General features: G+C 41.4%; 1 protein-coding gene across 1 annotated transcript in view; it reads left to right on the top strand.

The window, feature by feature from the left end:
• Positions 1-17578, top strand: part of spock2 (SPARC (osteonectin), cwcv and kazal like domains proteoglycan 2) — a 34267-nt gene that overhangs the window by 7640 nt on the left and 9049 nt on the right. The window contains exons 2-3 of the mRNA XM_073481868.1: positions 7478-7486; positions 8038-8083. Of these exons, the coding sequence (XP_073337969.1) occupies positions 7478-7486; positions 8038-8083 (55 nt within the window). The remainder of the gene's footprint in view (positions 1-7477; positions 7487-8037; positions 8084-17578) is intronic.

Raw genomic sequence — 17578 nt, 5'->3', positions numbered from 1 at the left:
TTGTCATTTTAAACTTCATAAACAGAAAGCTTGACAGGTAGCCTAGCTAGACAGGTAAAGCAACGGTAGGCTAACAGCTAACGAGATGTTCGTTGTGCATACTTTGGAAGGTCAAATTAAGTTAATGATTTTGAAAAATAGTAGCAACTCTTAATGTTCAAAATGATTTGTACGAATGATACAAACAAACAGTCGGCCCATAGTATTCATATGAATCTATTTTTAAGTCAATAACTTGACATTTTGACAGCCAGTCTGCCTTTTCCACAAGACGAGCCACATTTCAATCCAATGTTGATCTGATTGTGACTCTCTTATTTAATTACATTGTCTTAGCCTCCCCCGTCTCAAATCATTGTCTGATTATTATCCTTCTTGAAGCCCCTACCAAGGCAACTTCATTGATTTTCCATTGTTGTACATGTCTGTTTTCCAGTTGAGCTCGGTGTTTTCAGTGAAGTGTGAAGGTTCTCGCTGTTTGTACCAGATTCTCCTGTGAGTTGCAGACTGTTTTCTTATTCCCCGCAGGGCCCCGAAAGGCACAAGGTCTGATTTTATTTATAGATAGTGAGTACAGAGCTGGCATGAGTGCGCAGAGACTTTGTGGACTAAGTGTGATTTTTACAGCTGTGTGTGTGTGTGTGTGTGTGTGTGTGTGTGTGTGTGTGTGTGTGTGTGTGTGTGTGTGTGTGTGTGTGTGTGTGTTGTGACTATGTCAAAAAGATAAGGCCAAAGCAAGACAGCTTCAGAGCTCATTACCAATATGGATCAAAATTTCTCTCAAATTTAGCAGAACTGGTGCATTTTTGTCTGGTACCTTTTAATAAGTATCCAGTGAAATGGAAAAAGCAATTCACCATTGACATAATGGAGTCCAAGCTTTAGGCAGCTTTTGTATTTGTTCTTTTATCCATCCTTCACTGTCACAGTATTTCTGACGTCACTCATCTCTATTTGAGTATAAAGATAGACATTACAGCCTTTTTTGAACAAAGCAGGAAATTATTATGTATAATACACAATATCTGTAGCATTTAAGTGTCACACCACTCGTTGCCGATGTAGATGAATACCCTTTGTCCACCACCTTCAGTATGAAAGAGATTATTCATGTATGAACCATTAAGGGGGAGTGCAATGCAGACAATATGTCTGTTCATCTGTCAAAGTATATTTTCAGATAGGAATCTATCTGCAAACTCAAGCATAAGAAATATGTAAATTATTCATTCTAAGTTAGACCTGCGGGAGGGCCAACGCTCTCGGTTGTAATTGCTTTTTTGCGCGCAGCCCGGTGCATCTATTGTATCTCGCGCACAATCTGCTTTTGGATCTTATACATCTGATTTGCGTGAATGTGGACACAAATCTGACCTTTCGCCAAGAGCATTGTTTTCTCCACCCATGTTGAAATGCTCCTGCGGCACACAGGGAGGAAACATGCAGGAAACCAGTCAGTGTTGCTGAAAAGTCCACAATCCTCTGTCTAGTGGCTTGAGTTTGTGTCTTTTGGTTTAACATCTCCGTTGTGAAATACTACGGAAAAGCAAGGGCAACACATCTGTGGGTTGTTCTCTACTGAGGTACTGAAACACTTGCTCTACAACTGGAAATAAGTGATTTTCTGCCATTTTAACTTTAACTTTTACACTATACCCCTGCATAATGTTGTCAAAAATATCAATAATCAAAACATTGATATTTGAGTAACAGTTTTAGTTCTTATTTTCTGCAGTATCGACACACCGGTACCAGCTGCGCTTTAGCTTACAGCTAATGGAGCTAATAGTTCACAGCTGAGCTAAACACACAGCAGGACTGAGAGTTTCTGTTCAGAGGAACATGAAGTGTTAACTGTAGTGTAATGTAAAAATACAACAAGTATACAGTAAATAAATATACTGAAGTACATTTTCTTAATGTCACCATCAGCCACACAACATGTATTGTGTTAACAGAAGAAGGTCTGGGCTCTTGCAGTCGGTGGAGAGTGCTCCCCCTAGAGGCCCTGGAGCACGTCTGTTGTGGCGACTAGATGTGCATGTGTTTTCGGGGGTTTGTGTGTTTTTAACTTTGTATCATTTCTGTATTTACTCGTTTTTCTTAATGGAAGTATTTTGGGCCATTCATGTATTTGTTTGTATTTGGAGCACATTTCCAAAATGCTGTGCATGTGTTGTCTCATTGACAAAGTTCGTTTCCTTATTTTTCTCGTATTTGGTCTTATTTCTGGTCTATGTGCAAGTTGCGGCCTGTTTGCTTTTGATGGCTACCGTAGCATAGAATGTTAAAACCGGCTCTGTTTGAACACAGGGATTATTAGAAACAGGAATACTGACAAATTTCAAAGCTTATAATGACGTCAAATATATGTGCTTGTACATGCAGTTAAATGTGGGAGTGGAAATGCATCAGAGGCATCAATATAGAACATGGTAATCCATATTCTGCTTATATCAAAGTCTACCTTTCAAACCAGAGTGTAAAGAGTCTAATGTGTGTAAACGAGGGTTTAGGTTTAGTTTCATGTATGAAAGTGTAAAGTGTAACAAAAAGAGGCAATGTGCTTGACTGTTTTACCTTTTAATGATCTAGTGTCTTTTTAAGAGAGCTGTACCTTCATTCCTGAGGCAGGGCAGCCTGTATATAGCCTGAGAGAAAGCAAAAATAGTCCTCCAGCACTCCACGCTCCACTCGCTGCTGCTCCTGAAGGAAAACAGAAAGATAAGCATAATTTAGTGAGAAGAAATAAATGTTTAAACCCCAGATTCATCTCGCGACTACTAGTGAGAACTTCTGCTCTATATCATCGCTTCGTCTCCACCCTTATTTTGTCCATCGATCTGTTTCCCAAAAGTACTAACCCCTATTTCACCTTTTACTTATGCAGTCCTCCGAGCTCTCTTACGTAAGCCTCGCACTTGACTCCGTCCTGTAAGGGAGGCAGACCAGACTCTCAGTGTTTGATGCTGTGCCTCTTCTCTGCAATCCTTAAGCAACAGCTCACAGCCCTGTGTGCATGCAGAAATAGAGGAATCAGCGGGGCTGTTTCTCGCCCCCTGCAGCCCAGCATGCATGAAGATAAGTGGAGAACATATAGGAGGCCAATATTGTTGAGGGGGTTTTGTTTCATCTCAGACGCGCCTCATGTGATCTATAAACCAAAGCTGAGAGGCCGTGAACGGCAACTGGGTCTTTATGTGAATCTCTAGGTGGGAGGAAGTGACACAATTCTGTATGTAGCATTATCGCCAAAGACAACCTCAAGGCAATGTAACGTTTTTTATTTCTCAGCTTGATTTCATCAGATTCGGGGCTTATTTATTGTACTACAATAGTATCTTATATATATTTACTTCAGCAGTGTGCTTCCAAAGAAAGATATTTATTGCACTTTTGGAAACCAACTGCATGTCTCTTCTATTGTTACAATTTTAAGCTGAAATGTGGATGTTTTCCTGCTTTCTGACCAACTAATGAAATGCTTTCCATCCTCACTGTACGTGGTCAGCCTCTCTGCGCCCTCATCTGTCAGAGACTCTCGTCTTTGAGGGGGTTCTTGTACATGCTTAAGGACCTTCAGCTGTCAGCCGACAGAAAAAGTGGGACTTCAGCAGCATGAGTGGTGGGCATGCAGCCCGGTCCTTGATGAAGTCTGGAGGGAGATTACAGTGAGGAGGACCTTCAGTTTAGAGTGGCATTCAGTGGCATTCTGGCAAGCAGGTGACTGTCTGATCAAAACCCCAGCTCGCCTACACATCTCTTGCATTTGATGAACACCCAAGTTTTAAAAAAAAAAACATTTTTGTGACTCTCCTCTCAAGAAAAACGTCAGCATCAGTTGTTGCGAGAGCCAAAAAAACGACGTGTACATTCAGTTGACAACCCTAATTAAGTGTTTTTGTGCCTGAAAGTTTACAGACTGGGGCCTCCCTTGATGAAGATTTACCTGTACAACGATTCTTGGTGCATCTTGATGTATCTCAATGTATTGCAGCCTCAATATTCTATATTACTGCGCATGACTTCTTTTTTAGTGCTTAATACAGGAAGTCAGATTAATCTAAACGCCCTTTTTATTCAGAAAGTCCTTTTTAGATATCTCTTCTAGCCTGGGAACACCTCAGATCCCCCAGGAGGAGCTGGAAAGCATTGCTGGGTTGAGGGTCATCTGGACTACCCTGCTTAGCCTTAGCCTGCTGCCACTGCAGCCCAGAGGTGCTTCCCTGTAGGTTCATGAAACTGCTGATCTCTACCGCCCTCCGACACATCTCCCATCATACAAAAGTAACATTAGCCTAGCATTCGCCCTCAGTTCAATGCAAGATAGCCACATAACTATACAACTCTATTGTCTAGCCAACATTAGCAGTAATTTTGTGTAGGCTGCAAACTCCTATTGTGTTCTGTCACTGTATTGATGCAGAAATGTCCACCCCTCTACCTCGATGCTCGTATTGACTTGGCAGCACCTCTGAGGCTTTTTCACTTCACTCGTAAAAATGGTCCGGGCACGGAAACACTGTCATACATGAAAACCGGAGATTGGGGTCTGCGTGGGCTGAAATTTGCTGTGAATTTTATGACCTTAAGTGTTTTTTTGTGATACAGCGTGATGTTCTGCGTGGGTTTGATATAACCACCAAAGACAGATATTAACATTAATTGTGAGAAAAGGTCAAGTATGAACGTTCATCCGGCAGATGAGCCCGCACAAATCTCCACATGAGAGCCTTATCACTGTCCTTTGTTACTGATGATGAGGCAGTGGTGCACTCCACTGTCACCGTGAACAGACCCCTCAGGATAACCACCGTGAACGCAGAGTGCATCCGACAGCTGACATTTAATAAGAATCACCTGTCACTCACACGCACGACCTGTCAGATGGACACACACACACCCATCACCCAGTTTCCTGTCCGTGCTTCTTTTTCAATCCACCTAACAAGCACAATATCTGTCTTTCACACACTATTTGGTAGTGACGTTGCAGTTCCTCATGAGCTGAGCCCAATTTTACAGTGGACAGGCTCATCGGGCCGTGATCCCTCCCCCACACAGATATGAGGGATTGTGATCTGTCAATCAGTATTGCGAGCTCGGCAGCAGGGTGAACAGTCTGCCATGTTTGATGCGGAGGGTAAGCCTCCCCGCTCTGTTTAACAAGAGGAGATCTTTCTGATGTTATCAGGTAGATCACAGAGCTCCTGGATACAGCTGAGTGTTTTCAACTCCGAGCTTGCTTCCTCTAATCACTTAAAAAAACCCGGCAGTCTTTTCTTCAGATTTTTGGTCTCTGAGTCATATTTGTGATATAACTCCTCTGCTGTGTGCCAAACTTGTCACCGCGCTCCTGAGTCTCATGCTCACTTTCATTGTACACTCAGGAGAATTTATTCTCACCCTAATACATTTTCTGCAGCCTCTCCTTTATGAAATCATTGATTTCCAGTCTTGTCAGCGCAGCAGGACACTTTCCTCATCGGTCCTGGCAGAAACACAAATACAGAAAAGCTGCTAAATAATGCAGGAGCTGGAGCATCAATAAAGGAGACATGGGAGGCTTCTGATTAATGGCCAGGTCGTAAACTCTTTGAGGTCTTACCCTGCTAATGCGTGGCTCCGTCAGGCCCGACAAGGTTAAACAACATAACCTGCGATCATTCATGAAGCTCAACTGGAGTGTTGAGAGAGAATAGAGACACGAGCCAGTTTACTGGAAGCGATTTCTCTGTCATTGAGCCGCCGAAATGAGCTCAGCGCTGCAGCAAGTAGATGAGGAGCCGAGCAGCAGAAGCGCAGTGTGGTAGATTTGAGCGCTCAAGTGTAGTCCTTGCCAGTGATGAAAATATTTACCTCTGTGAAATAAAAACTGTGAGGGTCAAAGAAGAAGGTCCCAGCTTTCACGAGGGCTGCTTATTTCACATGTTGTGTCAGGATTTATCACCTTTCGGGGAGCTGTTTGGCACACGCTCCCAGTACAGTAAATGTTTACGGTGATGAGTAAGTCATCGCTAAGAAGGGAGGGGGGGTGGATGATTGTAAATATCTTGAAATAACTCATGTTTTTTTATTTCAGACACAGCAATATGATCAAAAAAGCTTTAAATCTGCACCATCTCTTGTGGGATTTCTTTATATTTGAAGAAAATACAACCAAAAATGTGTCCAGTGTAATGCACAGTTACACTGTTTGGAATTAGAGGGTTTATTGAGACAATATCTGGAAAGGTCAATACTCTCAGTATGTGATTTTTCTTCACTTTATTTATATTTATGTAATATTAAAGGCCTTATGCTACTCTCACTGCATGGATTTCTGTTTTTATGGGTGTTTCTCTTGCTTTTTTCACTGCAATGTAAAAAAAAAGTGACATTTTTTAAAAAATCAAGGAATCCGATTACCTCAAAATTATAAAGTTAACTTTATAGCTTGTACATCTTAAATTGAATTGTCTGATTAACTTATAAATTCAAAGGTAATCAGGTTCCTGACTTTTTTAAAGTCAAGTCTACTCTTAAAATTTACACTGCGGTTTTAATTCTCGTATTATTATTCGATGTATTTCCGCTTTACGAATTGCACGTCCTTTAGCTCCCAGTGCCAACTCTACAGTATACGTCTGTAGTTATGTCAGTGCTTTTTCATCCGGAACTTTATTATTAACGTTATTTTTCACAGTTCGCTTTGTATATGTTGTTCATAGTTTACCGTTTGTTCTTGTGTATCATGTTTTTTAGCATTTTTAATCTTTGGCAAAGTTAGATAGCCTCATGCTAACATTAGCTCACTATGGCTCTTTTTCACACTCTGCGCTTGGAAGAGCTGCCAAAAATGAAAGTGACTGACGTACACCTTCTTGGTCCGACCTCACTGCTAGATAAGGGGTTTAAATCATAAATCAGAGAGAAGGGTGACTGGTTCTACTATTATATGTATATGTAAAGCTTCTTATGAAGCTAGCTAGGCTAGCTGACAGGCTAACCTCGCTAGTTAAAAACACGATATACAAAATCAAATGGTAAACTGTTAATATATAAAAAGCGTACTGTGAAAAGTGAATATTTTAACTAAGTTACAGATAAAATTGCATTGAAATAACTATACACGTACTGTAGAGATGGCACTGGATGTGGCCCTTCAGGACGTGCAGTTGGTAAAGCATTACATTGTGCAAATGGAGAATAGAGTGGGGTTTGGAGAAGGTGATGATGATGCGAGGCCCATGTTAAATATGACCCACAAAGTCTTGTTGAAGCACGTAATCTGCAATTTTGAGTGTAGAAATCTTAATAAGGACGTTTTTTTAACTTTTTATTGCGTCAGTGCTAAATGTTATAACTTTTCAGGGGCATTAAAACGAATACTGGTCCTTACAATGTCACTGACTGCAGCTTAATACCCTGTACCTAAAATGACACTTTTCTTCACTAATATTGGCTCTTTTCTCTCCTTTTGCTGTCATTTCACCAGGAGGTAGAGGTCAGTTCTCTCCATTTTTTTCTACAACGCTCCTCCAGCTGCCTTTGTACAAAGTCTTTTTCATTCATGACTCATTCCCCAGTCTTTGTGTGTCTTTATCTCTGCTTCTCTATCCATCTTCTCTCTGTGTTTCCTTTTCACAAATCTCCTTCAACGTACCCATTTTAATTAGAACGATTAATGTTCTAATTATGTAGGGAAAAAGGCAGAGCACTTTAAAGGGAGCTCACCCCTGATGCCATATGTCTCACATATAGGGCTGTGGGTGCAGCTTTGTCGGACTCATTTCCATACAGACGTACAGGCACAGCCCATACCCATCTGTCTCTGCTGTGATTCACTTGGCTAATTATCATGGTGCAAGACTAATGTACACATTATAATCAGTGTGCAATGATAATGTAAACTGCTTCACTTATCCATGAAGATGACAGAGTGTTAATATGTTATGCTATCAACAACACTGTGTACTCAGGCTTTCAGTGTGAATTACGTGGCTCCTCATTCTCCGAAGCTGCTAAAAAATTATTGTCTTCTTCATTTTTCTGCAGGATGATTATGTTCGTACCTGGGATGAAAACCAAGGTTCCAATGACAGTAAGTGTCACTCACCATCTCGTCTCTTTCTCACTGTGTGCTTTGGAATATGTAAGAATGTGAAGCGGTTTTGCTATTAATCGCTTTGTATAGCCAATGTGTGAACAATTTGTATTGTAACTTGAAAAATAAGAACAGCTTGTCGACTGATTTCTATGGTTTTTCCAGAAGAATTCAAAGGCCTCTTTTTCGTCCACCCAAAACACACACAAATTAATGTTGACTTAGAAATGTAGTCCGTTAACGTCAACAAACAACTGGCAACCACCAAAAACAAGTCAAAAGCTAACACTACTACAAAGCACGTGAAACATATGGTGATATTTTTGATTTAGCTGGCTAGTGTTAGCAAATGCTGGCTTGCTTGCAACCACAGATGAATTGCTATCTAGCTAACATAGTAAAACACTACGTTCTTGAGTGGATAATTTCAGCTATTCATCCAGACTCACAGTGCTTATTGGTAAATTGGCTCGCTTATCATTTAGAAATTACTTTATCTACTACTGCTACGAAGCAACCAACTATCCATGCAGCGGCTAACCTTAGCTTGTTTGGTTAGCAAACGTTATCGCTAGAGAAACACAATCTGAGTGAAAATAGTTGGATACCTTACCAAATTACTTTACAACAGCTAACATGAGCTGGTGTTAATAACATGTATTGTGACAAACAATCTTGATTTTAGCCAGTAATAACTTGTATGATGGTACAAAGCAAAGGTTAGCCAGGTAGATGTCATTTAGCTACATAACATTGATCTGACATTGGCTGTTTTGAAACGTAAGCTGAAAAGAAATTTAAAATGATAAAGTAATTTGCAATTGGCAAGCTATCATGAAGCCAATGGTCCAAATAAAATAGCGGAACATTACAGATAGTGACGTTATTCTGAGTGTGATGGTAGTTTATCATTCAGCTTCACTTTCTTCAGCAAGCTTATTTCACCGCTCAGTCTTGTCAAGTCACTGGTTTGGCTGACGTCCACTGAATGGCCACTGGTGGATTTTTGCTAGTTTGATAAAGGCTCGTCAATATGGGAATTATACTTGTTCCTTAACCCTGAGTGTGCAATGAGACATTTTGAGAAAGGACATAAATTGAAAAATGATCCCATGATCATCTATGCACAGAATAGTAAAGTTTAAGTAAACAATAATGTATTCTGTTGAGTATAAGATTATATGATGGCAAGATGACAATGAAGGAAATGTCTATTTTTTCCTAGTTCATAGTATCTCAAGTTTCCTTTTGATAATGTTAGTCTAAGAATAATATAGTCTTCCTCCTTGATGGTCTTTCTCATGTGAAGGTAAAAGATGAAATACTACCATTATAGGATAATGTAAAGCCACAGCTGAAGTACATTCTAAGTGCAGTTGCTTCTTTATCCTGTTATATCAGTCTCACACTCTCACACTCTACTGTTGGGCTTCTTTCAGACTCTCTCTCTGAGCCTCTTTGTGAAATTCTGTTTGACTCTTGGCTGCTTGACAGATGATTCCAAGGCCGGCCTTTTTCTGAAGTAAAGACTCATTTTACTCACTCATCAGGAGTGTATTTCTTCTGTTGCAGTAAAACACGTGAAACAGACATGAAGAAATACGTTAATAAACTACCTACAACGCTCACTTTGTAACTGAGAGTCCGTTATCATGTAAAATATGTTTAAAGTACCTTAGAGATAACATAACGTTGAACAGCTAAAACCTGCGTATGTTCAAGTCAAAGTCTAAGAAAAGAAAAAAAATTTATAAATTAATAAACTGTGCACAACAATTTTTCCAATTTTTATACTAATTACATCTCCCAGGCTCTGTAAAATAATGAATATTATGCCCCTGCAGAAAATCTTTGTGCCCAAAATGTCTCATCACATGCTCAGGACTGACGCGCATTCATATTTCATACATGTAGAGCAAATATTAAGACAACTCTGCTGGTGTGCATGCTGATGCAGTGAAAGCAAAGCCACATGATTTATTCAAACTGAACTGTCATTAGCCTTTTACTAAAGCGTGGAGACATAATCTGTGGCCTGTATTTGAACTAGGATGCTTCCCAGACTGTCTGTGGTTCATCGTATTGGACAGCATTGCGTATGTTCCGTGTTTGTATTCTGGGGTCGGCCGTTGGCTGTCCACACTTGTAGTGGTTCCTCAGCGAAAAGGTTGAAAGATGTTAGCGCTCCGTTTTATCTGCTTGAGTGGATCTGATGTGCCTCCCCCAGGAGACACTAAACATTGGCTAGACTTCAACCCATCACCACCTTCGGTCTAATTCCTCCTTTTTCTCTGCTGCACTCCGGCAGAAGACATGTGTACACACTGTCTGAGGTCTCCTCCCGGACTCCTGCTGCGACTCCAGCCTTAATTGAGCCCCTGCAAGATGAAGTCATGACAAGAGTCGTGTCCTCGTCCATTGTCGCTTGATTTGCAGCTCAAATGAAGTCGGCTGAATGGCAGAGTCCATTAGTGCAATTTCCAAGGGCTTAATGAAGGACTAATTATGGTTTCCAATGAAAGGCCAGGGAGGGAAGTAAAAGCATGAGGAGAGAGTGACAGTGGTGGGAGCTAATATGCCGTGATTTAGTGTAAAGCGACTGACATCAACATTATTCCTGCCAACTCTGAGGCAGTCTGTTGATGAGGAAACCGTGGACTCGGAGGAGGAAGCGAGTCGACTTGTAAAGGAGAGTATGAGAGTATGAAAAAGTGAAAGGATATCTTTGTGCTCTGTTTATCTGTAAAGAGGAAGCTGTTTGTTCACTGGAAAAAAAATGCAAAAAAGTCCACTGCAAAAATCACATACACTGACACTGAAATGAGCCATGTAATGCTTTAATGTGTCACATGTCCATCTATCTGAAGGGCTTCATTAATATTTTAACATTTAAAATGAACCCATATTTCAACCACAAGTACATCCTTAAACTGTTTTTTTTACAGATATATATCTAAAATGTTGAGAACATTTGCTATTCATTAAGCTTACAATACATTATTGATATTATCCAGAACAAACAGATGGTTGGCAAATAAAAGGAGAAACCAAATGTGTAGTAAGGTTCCACGAGCATCCAACAACTCATTGTAGAATCAGGCAGAACTTCCACTAGAACGGCTGAGTTCGACATGTCGTTCAAGAGGGGGACTATGCTCGATTAGTTTGCTTAACTGGTCAACAATTGGACTCTTGCACAATTGGTCGGATTTCTGGATTGTCAGAAAGTTTCGTCAGCTGTTGCGGTTTGAACAGTTTCCCACATGGCTGCCATCGAAAGATGTGTTATAAATCACTGAACTTTTTAATTACTATCACAGAGATCTGTTGACTCAAGGCCACAGCATTTAATTTTTTCATACTCATTGAAACAGTTGGTGCCCCATTGCCATATATGTAAGCATCTGCATTCATTATGTTTCTCCATATATTCATCCAGTTTTTCTTTTAAAGGAGCCACATGTTAGAATTTAAATATTGAAAAATTAACTAAAATAATCAACAGAGTTTTGACTTTATGGGAAAGAGATTCATGTATGAAATGAAATAAGAGGTTTTGACCAATCTGCCAGCCCAGTATCCTGTCAACTATGTCAATAGTGGACAGTTCTACATCTTATGATTTAAGTCCACTACCAAGGTTCAGTGCTAATACAGGAAGCAGCATGCTCTGTACTGTATCTAGTGCAATGAAATGAAGGCTGTGGAGGTTGGCATGGTGGATGGACGTCTTCATGTCTTGTCACAGATCTTCTTCTCTCCTTCTTTCACCAAATGTTTTAGTTGCGTAACCCTAACCATCATTTATTTGTCATAACCCCAATCTTTCTTTGACCATACCATTGTTGCCATTTATAAATATTGCACACTCTGAAGAACGATGGCATTGGATTATAAAAAAATGTCATTAAACATTATCATCCAGTATTGATGTTCTTATGTGGCACTAGAGTTGGAGTTATACTCTAATTTTTGCCTGGGTCCAGAGTCAATAGATCAACGTCACAAGTGGCATATCTATAATGTAGGTATTCAACTGTGTGTGCTCAGCTTTTATGAAACTTAAGCAAAGCTTTATATGCTTGCCTTAGGTTGTCACATGAATAGTAACTCACTCCTTTCATTTCACACAGCATAAAGCCCTTCATCTATCTATTTCCCTTTCTCTCGTCTTGACGTGAGTGTGCTATCTCCCTCCACTGATCTGCCTTCCTTTATGAGTGGCCTAATGAAGCGAAGGCGCAGAAAGAGGAGATTTGTCCCTCGGAGACATCACTAAATCAGTGCGATGTCTTAACTCCCAAGCTCGGATGAGCCTGCAGGCCTCATTTCTCAGCCCAGACTGCTACATCGCCGTGCAGAGGGAGAAGGAGCTTTTGAAGTGTCAACACTCCTCTAACACACAGGCAGTCGACGGCAACAACAGACTGAGGTGGAAAATTTGCATTCAGGCACCACACTCTACTTCAGCCAGCGCTGAGCCGAGAGAGAGAGAGGTCAGGGTAATTTGCAGTCGATTTCTCCAGTCAATTCATCAATCAGGCAGCTGATTGAATCACCTCGCTCTTAAGACAGTAAACATGGCAGGAGAGCGGTTGTAATCGGGACTTGTAAGAGTAAACAAGTGTGTATGCACACACACACACCGACGCTCGAGTGTTTGTGTACAGCACTCATAGAAGACCTGATCCTTTTATACATACACTTTCAAGTGCACCTTGGTTTTCCAGAAGCTTATCTGAGCCACGGAGGCCAGGTGAATGTTGAATGGACACTTTCTTGGAAATCAATGGTTTCAAATCAATGCAGACACTAAGGAGATAGGAAAACACGCTGAGTCCACACTCACAAGGTCTAGAGTTTGATACCTCTTGAGGCTGTTGATACACTGGTGCTTAAATAGCCTTTACCCACCAACTGAAAACTCAACATCAAGGCAATAGTGCAACTTTTAAATTTTTTGTTGGGAGATGCCCTGTGTGAGACCGCTCCACCGTTATTAACATATTTTTACTTCACAACATCCACCAAATCAGGGCAGACTCCCCCACCAGGGAGACGGCCCCGCTCTTTCTACAAGCTGTACACATCTTGTGTCTGGACCGCTACAACTCTGAAACTCTAAAAACAGCCACCACAATCCTCGAGGGACTTCTGCTGCCCTTCTCACCTTCACACTCCACAAATTTGTCCCTCCCCGCTCTCCCTCCTCGGGCCACCTGGGGCCGCTTCTATCAAATTCAAAACCCCACATACATGGTGGTGAAGGGATCAGCATGTTCCTCCAACTCCGGAGGGGAGTCAGGCCCCCGTCCCTACCCCGTGTATTAAAAACTAATCTTTTTAATACATGCCTCACATCGTCACATCATCCTCTTGCGACTGAATCTGATTCAGTCAATCTGATTCGCTAATAACGCTCTAAAATAAATCTTTCAAGTTTTCATCTAATTTTAGCTTGAACTAAAGTTATTACCCTTTTATTATACACCTACACAATCATTCTGGGCTCACAAGAAAGTTTTCAGGAGATTTAAAGCTGCAGTATAGTATATATTCTGTTATATTTTTATTAATATGTCCGTACAAATAAGAATCATTTTTGCCAGAATACACGCTGAAGAAGGGTGTCTTGCCAGAAATGTCCATGTGGCAAGAATAAACAGTTTGATGGGAGTGCTGTCCTTTATTTTTCTTTTGTTAATATGTCCGCCAAGGAGTTTATGTTTTCACCCTCAAACAGATTTCCATTTAGATGGAGGATTGGTCTTGGCCCAGAATAGACCCCTTTAACTTTCATGCTGATCTGGATAAACAGACGGATCCAGAAATTTTGTATCACTTTCTTTAAAATAGGGTTTTAACATTTTGGTTGATTTCTCATAGGATAATGCATGGATCTTATTATAAGGTGTATTAAGGTGGCTGGTATCTATGAGTGAGTATAAAAGGGTACCTGGTGGAGGTGCAGTATGCACTTTACGGGGTGCCATTCTAGTTTTTAATGTAAATTTCTGGAAACACAAAACTTCCTTTGGTGATTTGCTGAGATTTTTGTGAGAGGATCTATACCATTTTCGTTTCAATGAACGTGTTGTATCTTATTTGTTTGTTTTGTATAATACAAAAATGTAAAAAGGAACTCAAAGCCTCATATTTAGCAGTACTGATTTGCTCATGTAACGCTAATCAAGAAAGTGAATTTGGAGCCAGTCCTTAAGCATTAAATCAAAGTTTTTTTGTAATTTGACAGGTTTCACTTGTAGTGACAAACCTCAGAGAATCATCACCCGACTCTGATTCACGTATCTGAGCAGCCAATCATAGTGATTTCTCTGACTGATGGGTTCTGCCGCCGATTCTACACTGTCAATCGGCCAAAAAGCTGCTGGCAAGGGCTGACTAGTGCCAGCAGTGCAGGACACATTGTTACTATTAGGGTCACAGACACTCACCAGTGGCCTAATCATTGGCCAATGGCTGATTGTCGGCCAGTTGTGTCAGGGCCCTTGCATGTCAAGCCTCTTTTGCTACTGTAACTTTGGCATGCTATCCAAAATCACACACTAGTGCAGAATTGTGTCTGTGTTGTTTGGTTCACTGCGAATGACGCGCTTCTTTATAGCAGTAGTCAGCTGGTAAACATAGCATAACATAGCATTTAGCAGCCAGACATTTTTCTCAGGAGTTGGTGGAGACCAAAATAGAGCTAAAAGGAGAGTGAATATTGGCCCTAAATTCATCAGGTGGGCAGAGACAGGACCCCAAATGAATGTTAACATTGCTCTATGTCTGCTGGATGTGTAAACAAGCAGCTCTCACCATCACAGGTGGCAATATGTAAGGGTTGTGTTTTCACTGCCTGCAAGTAGCCAAGAAAATCAATAAATGGAGGTTTAAGTTTAGACCTTCATTCTACGTTTCTTGGCTTGCTGGTTATGTTTTACCACTGTGAGAATGCAAGCCTATTTTTGCATTAACTGGGCTAACAACTGTAGATATGCCAGAGACATGTCTGGCTTCACTGCTACCTAGAAAATAAGATTGCACTGATGTTATTACTGACTGAGTGTGTAAATAGTAGATAAGAGGGTCATGATGAGGATGTGGGCCTGAGCTAGACTTCCGTTATCCTCAATCTGCAGGGATAAACCTCATGCAAATCGGGATTGGATTAGACTGAAGCACGGGGAGCCTAATTAGGAGAGGTTTACTGCTGCGGGCATTAGTTTAATACCAAAGGAGAGACTCTCGAAAAGTAAAACTGGAAGTCGGTGGGTGCATCGGGGGGTTGAACAGAAAGAGACTGGATGTGATGAGGAAAATAATAAACATGCAGGCAGAGCAGGAGCGCGAATACAGAGTGAAGACGTCTGATCCGAGGAGAAGACAAAGGAATGCGAAAAGATGGAAGAAAGCTAGATTGATAGACAGAAAACGGAGAGGGAGAGAGTTCTCAGAAACACCAGATTGAGCTGCAAATCACAGTCAACCCAGAAATGATTCCCGGACCACGGAGAGCCTGTTGCTATGGAAACGTCATCATCGCAGGCACTGCTTTAATCCGTGGAAGCCTGTTAAGTTAACATGAGGCTCAGGCAGCCACCTTATGCTTCTGTACTCACAACACAAAGCTTTGCCAGCATTGTAGCCGCTCGCTACTGACAAGATTTATTTACAAATGTTTTGCTATTAGAAGGCAGGATTATCTGCGCTGTGTTTGCGTGCTGCTGCTTTTAATTTCTTTCGCTGGAGTATTGGTTAAATCTGCCTTGGATGGATTGTAAGAATACATAGTTTTGCATAGCTACGTGTCCTGTATCCCCATTAGTACCTTAATCTCCTTGTCCTCCTGCGTGTCGGGAAGTATCGTCAGGGTTTAATTGGCTGCTGCATCCTGATTTTGCTGATACATTGGTCTGAATTAGATGGGGGTGGAACATCAAACCTGCAAGGAAGGCGGGCAGTGACAAAAGAGTAGCGAGGGAAAAGCTGGGAGATGTGTATGATACCGTACACTGAGATACTCTACACAATCAATGCCAACTGGGATGCCGACCAGAGAATAAGGCTCCACTGTTGACAGTCTAAATGGATGAGGAGTCTGCGTCTGGGCATTAATGCCTCGGAGCCTCACTGTTTCTCAGTCAGAGCAGTCAGTCAGTCAGTTATACAACCAGCTCAGCCCTGACAGGGGGGTGTATTGTTTTGGATTTGCTTCTCAAATCAGATATCTGTCGGTTCGCTTCGATAATCCTGTGATGTAGGCAGCATTAATGTATTCAGCCACCGGAGAGGACAACAGAGGAGATCCTAAGCCTGTCTGCTAAATAATAACAGCGCTATAAAACAGGAGAGCAGGGGTTGAGTACAAGGACCTCTGTCATATGGATGAAACCTGAAACAGTGAATAAGTTGTGTTCCGCTGTGCTGTACTGATGGATCGTGTAGGTGAAGAAAGGCTGGGGGATATGAAGAGAATGGAGTGTGACATCCAGGTCGGGCTCGGGGCGGCCTGCTAGGAAGAGACAGCTGTGACATATGAGTGTGTGTGGGGTGCTGACACGCGGTCCAGCATTAGGTGCAAGCAGAGAATGTGATGGATGAGGTGGAGTGAGCTGGCCATTGCAGGCTTTGGAGTACATCAAGAACAGTATTCGTCTTAGGATGTCACCTAACGTGTAAAGTTAAAAATGTAGTTGAAAGTCCCATTTTATGATAATTTCCTGTTCATGCTTTTATTTTGTGGCTCCACTAGAAACTGTTTATGTGCTTTTAAGTTCAAAAATCACATTATATTTCTCATACTGTCCATTGATGCAGCACCCTTATTCACCCTCTGTCTGAGTGCTTTGTTTTAGTGCCTGTCTCTTAAAGGCAAGCCCAGTCTGCTCTGATTGGTCAGCTCTCACATACCTGAGCAGGCACTGCCCAGCATGTTTCTGCATCAGCTCTGCCCTTGAATGTATTATTAAGACCTGCTCAGCCTTTGCTTCCAGTTATTCCCAGTGACTGATCGCTGTATTCCCATGTGACCCAAAAGACACATCTGTGAAACTGTTGACCGGACACCTCAAACTGTAAACAAGATCAATTATGACTCTTTCTAATCTGAATTTTTTTTATCTATCCAGGTTTGATTTTGTAAAACTTAAAAATCATAAAATGTAAAATCTATGGGCAGAGCAGGAACTTGCGGGTGGGGCCAGTGGGAGAAACTCTGCTGCACTTATTCAGTGGGCCGCATAACCAGGAAGTAAACCTGGAAGCCAGAAAACTTTTCTGGCGTATGAACCTGCTGAGCAATTCTCACTGGATTGAATGGATGCCATTTTTTACTATCTAGTTCTATTATAAATCACCGCATGAGCTCTGTGTTTTGGCAGCCATGGCCATGCTGTGGTCGCGGCTGTATAGTTGTAACATGACAACCTTACGGCTGTACTGGTGGCTCATTTGAAGGCACAGTTTTTGAATACCTATTGTCTGTAT

Source organism: Pagrus major, chromosome 15 (assembly GCF_040436345.1).
Source record: "Pagrus major chromosome 15, Pma_NU_1.0".
NCBI lineage: Eukaryota > Metazoa > Chordata > Actinopteri > Spariformes > Sparidae > Pagrus > Pagrus major.
This window is presented reverse-complemented; position numbering and strand designations above follow the sequence as displayed.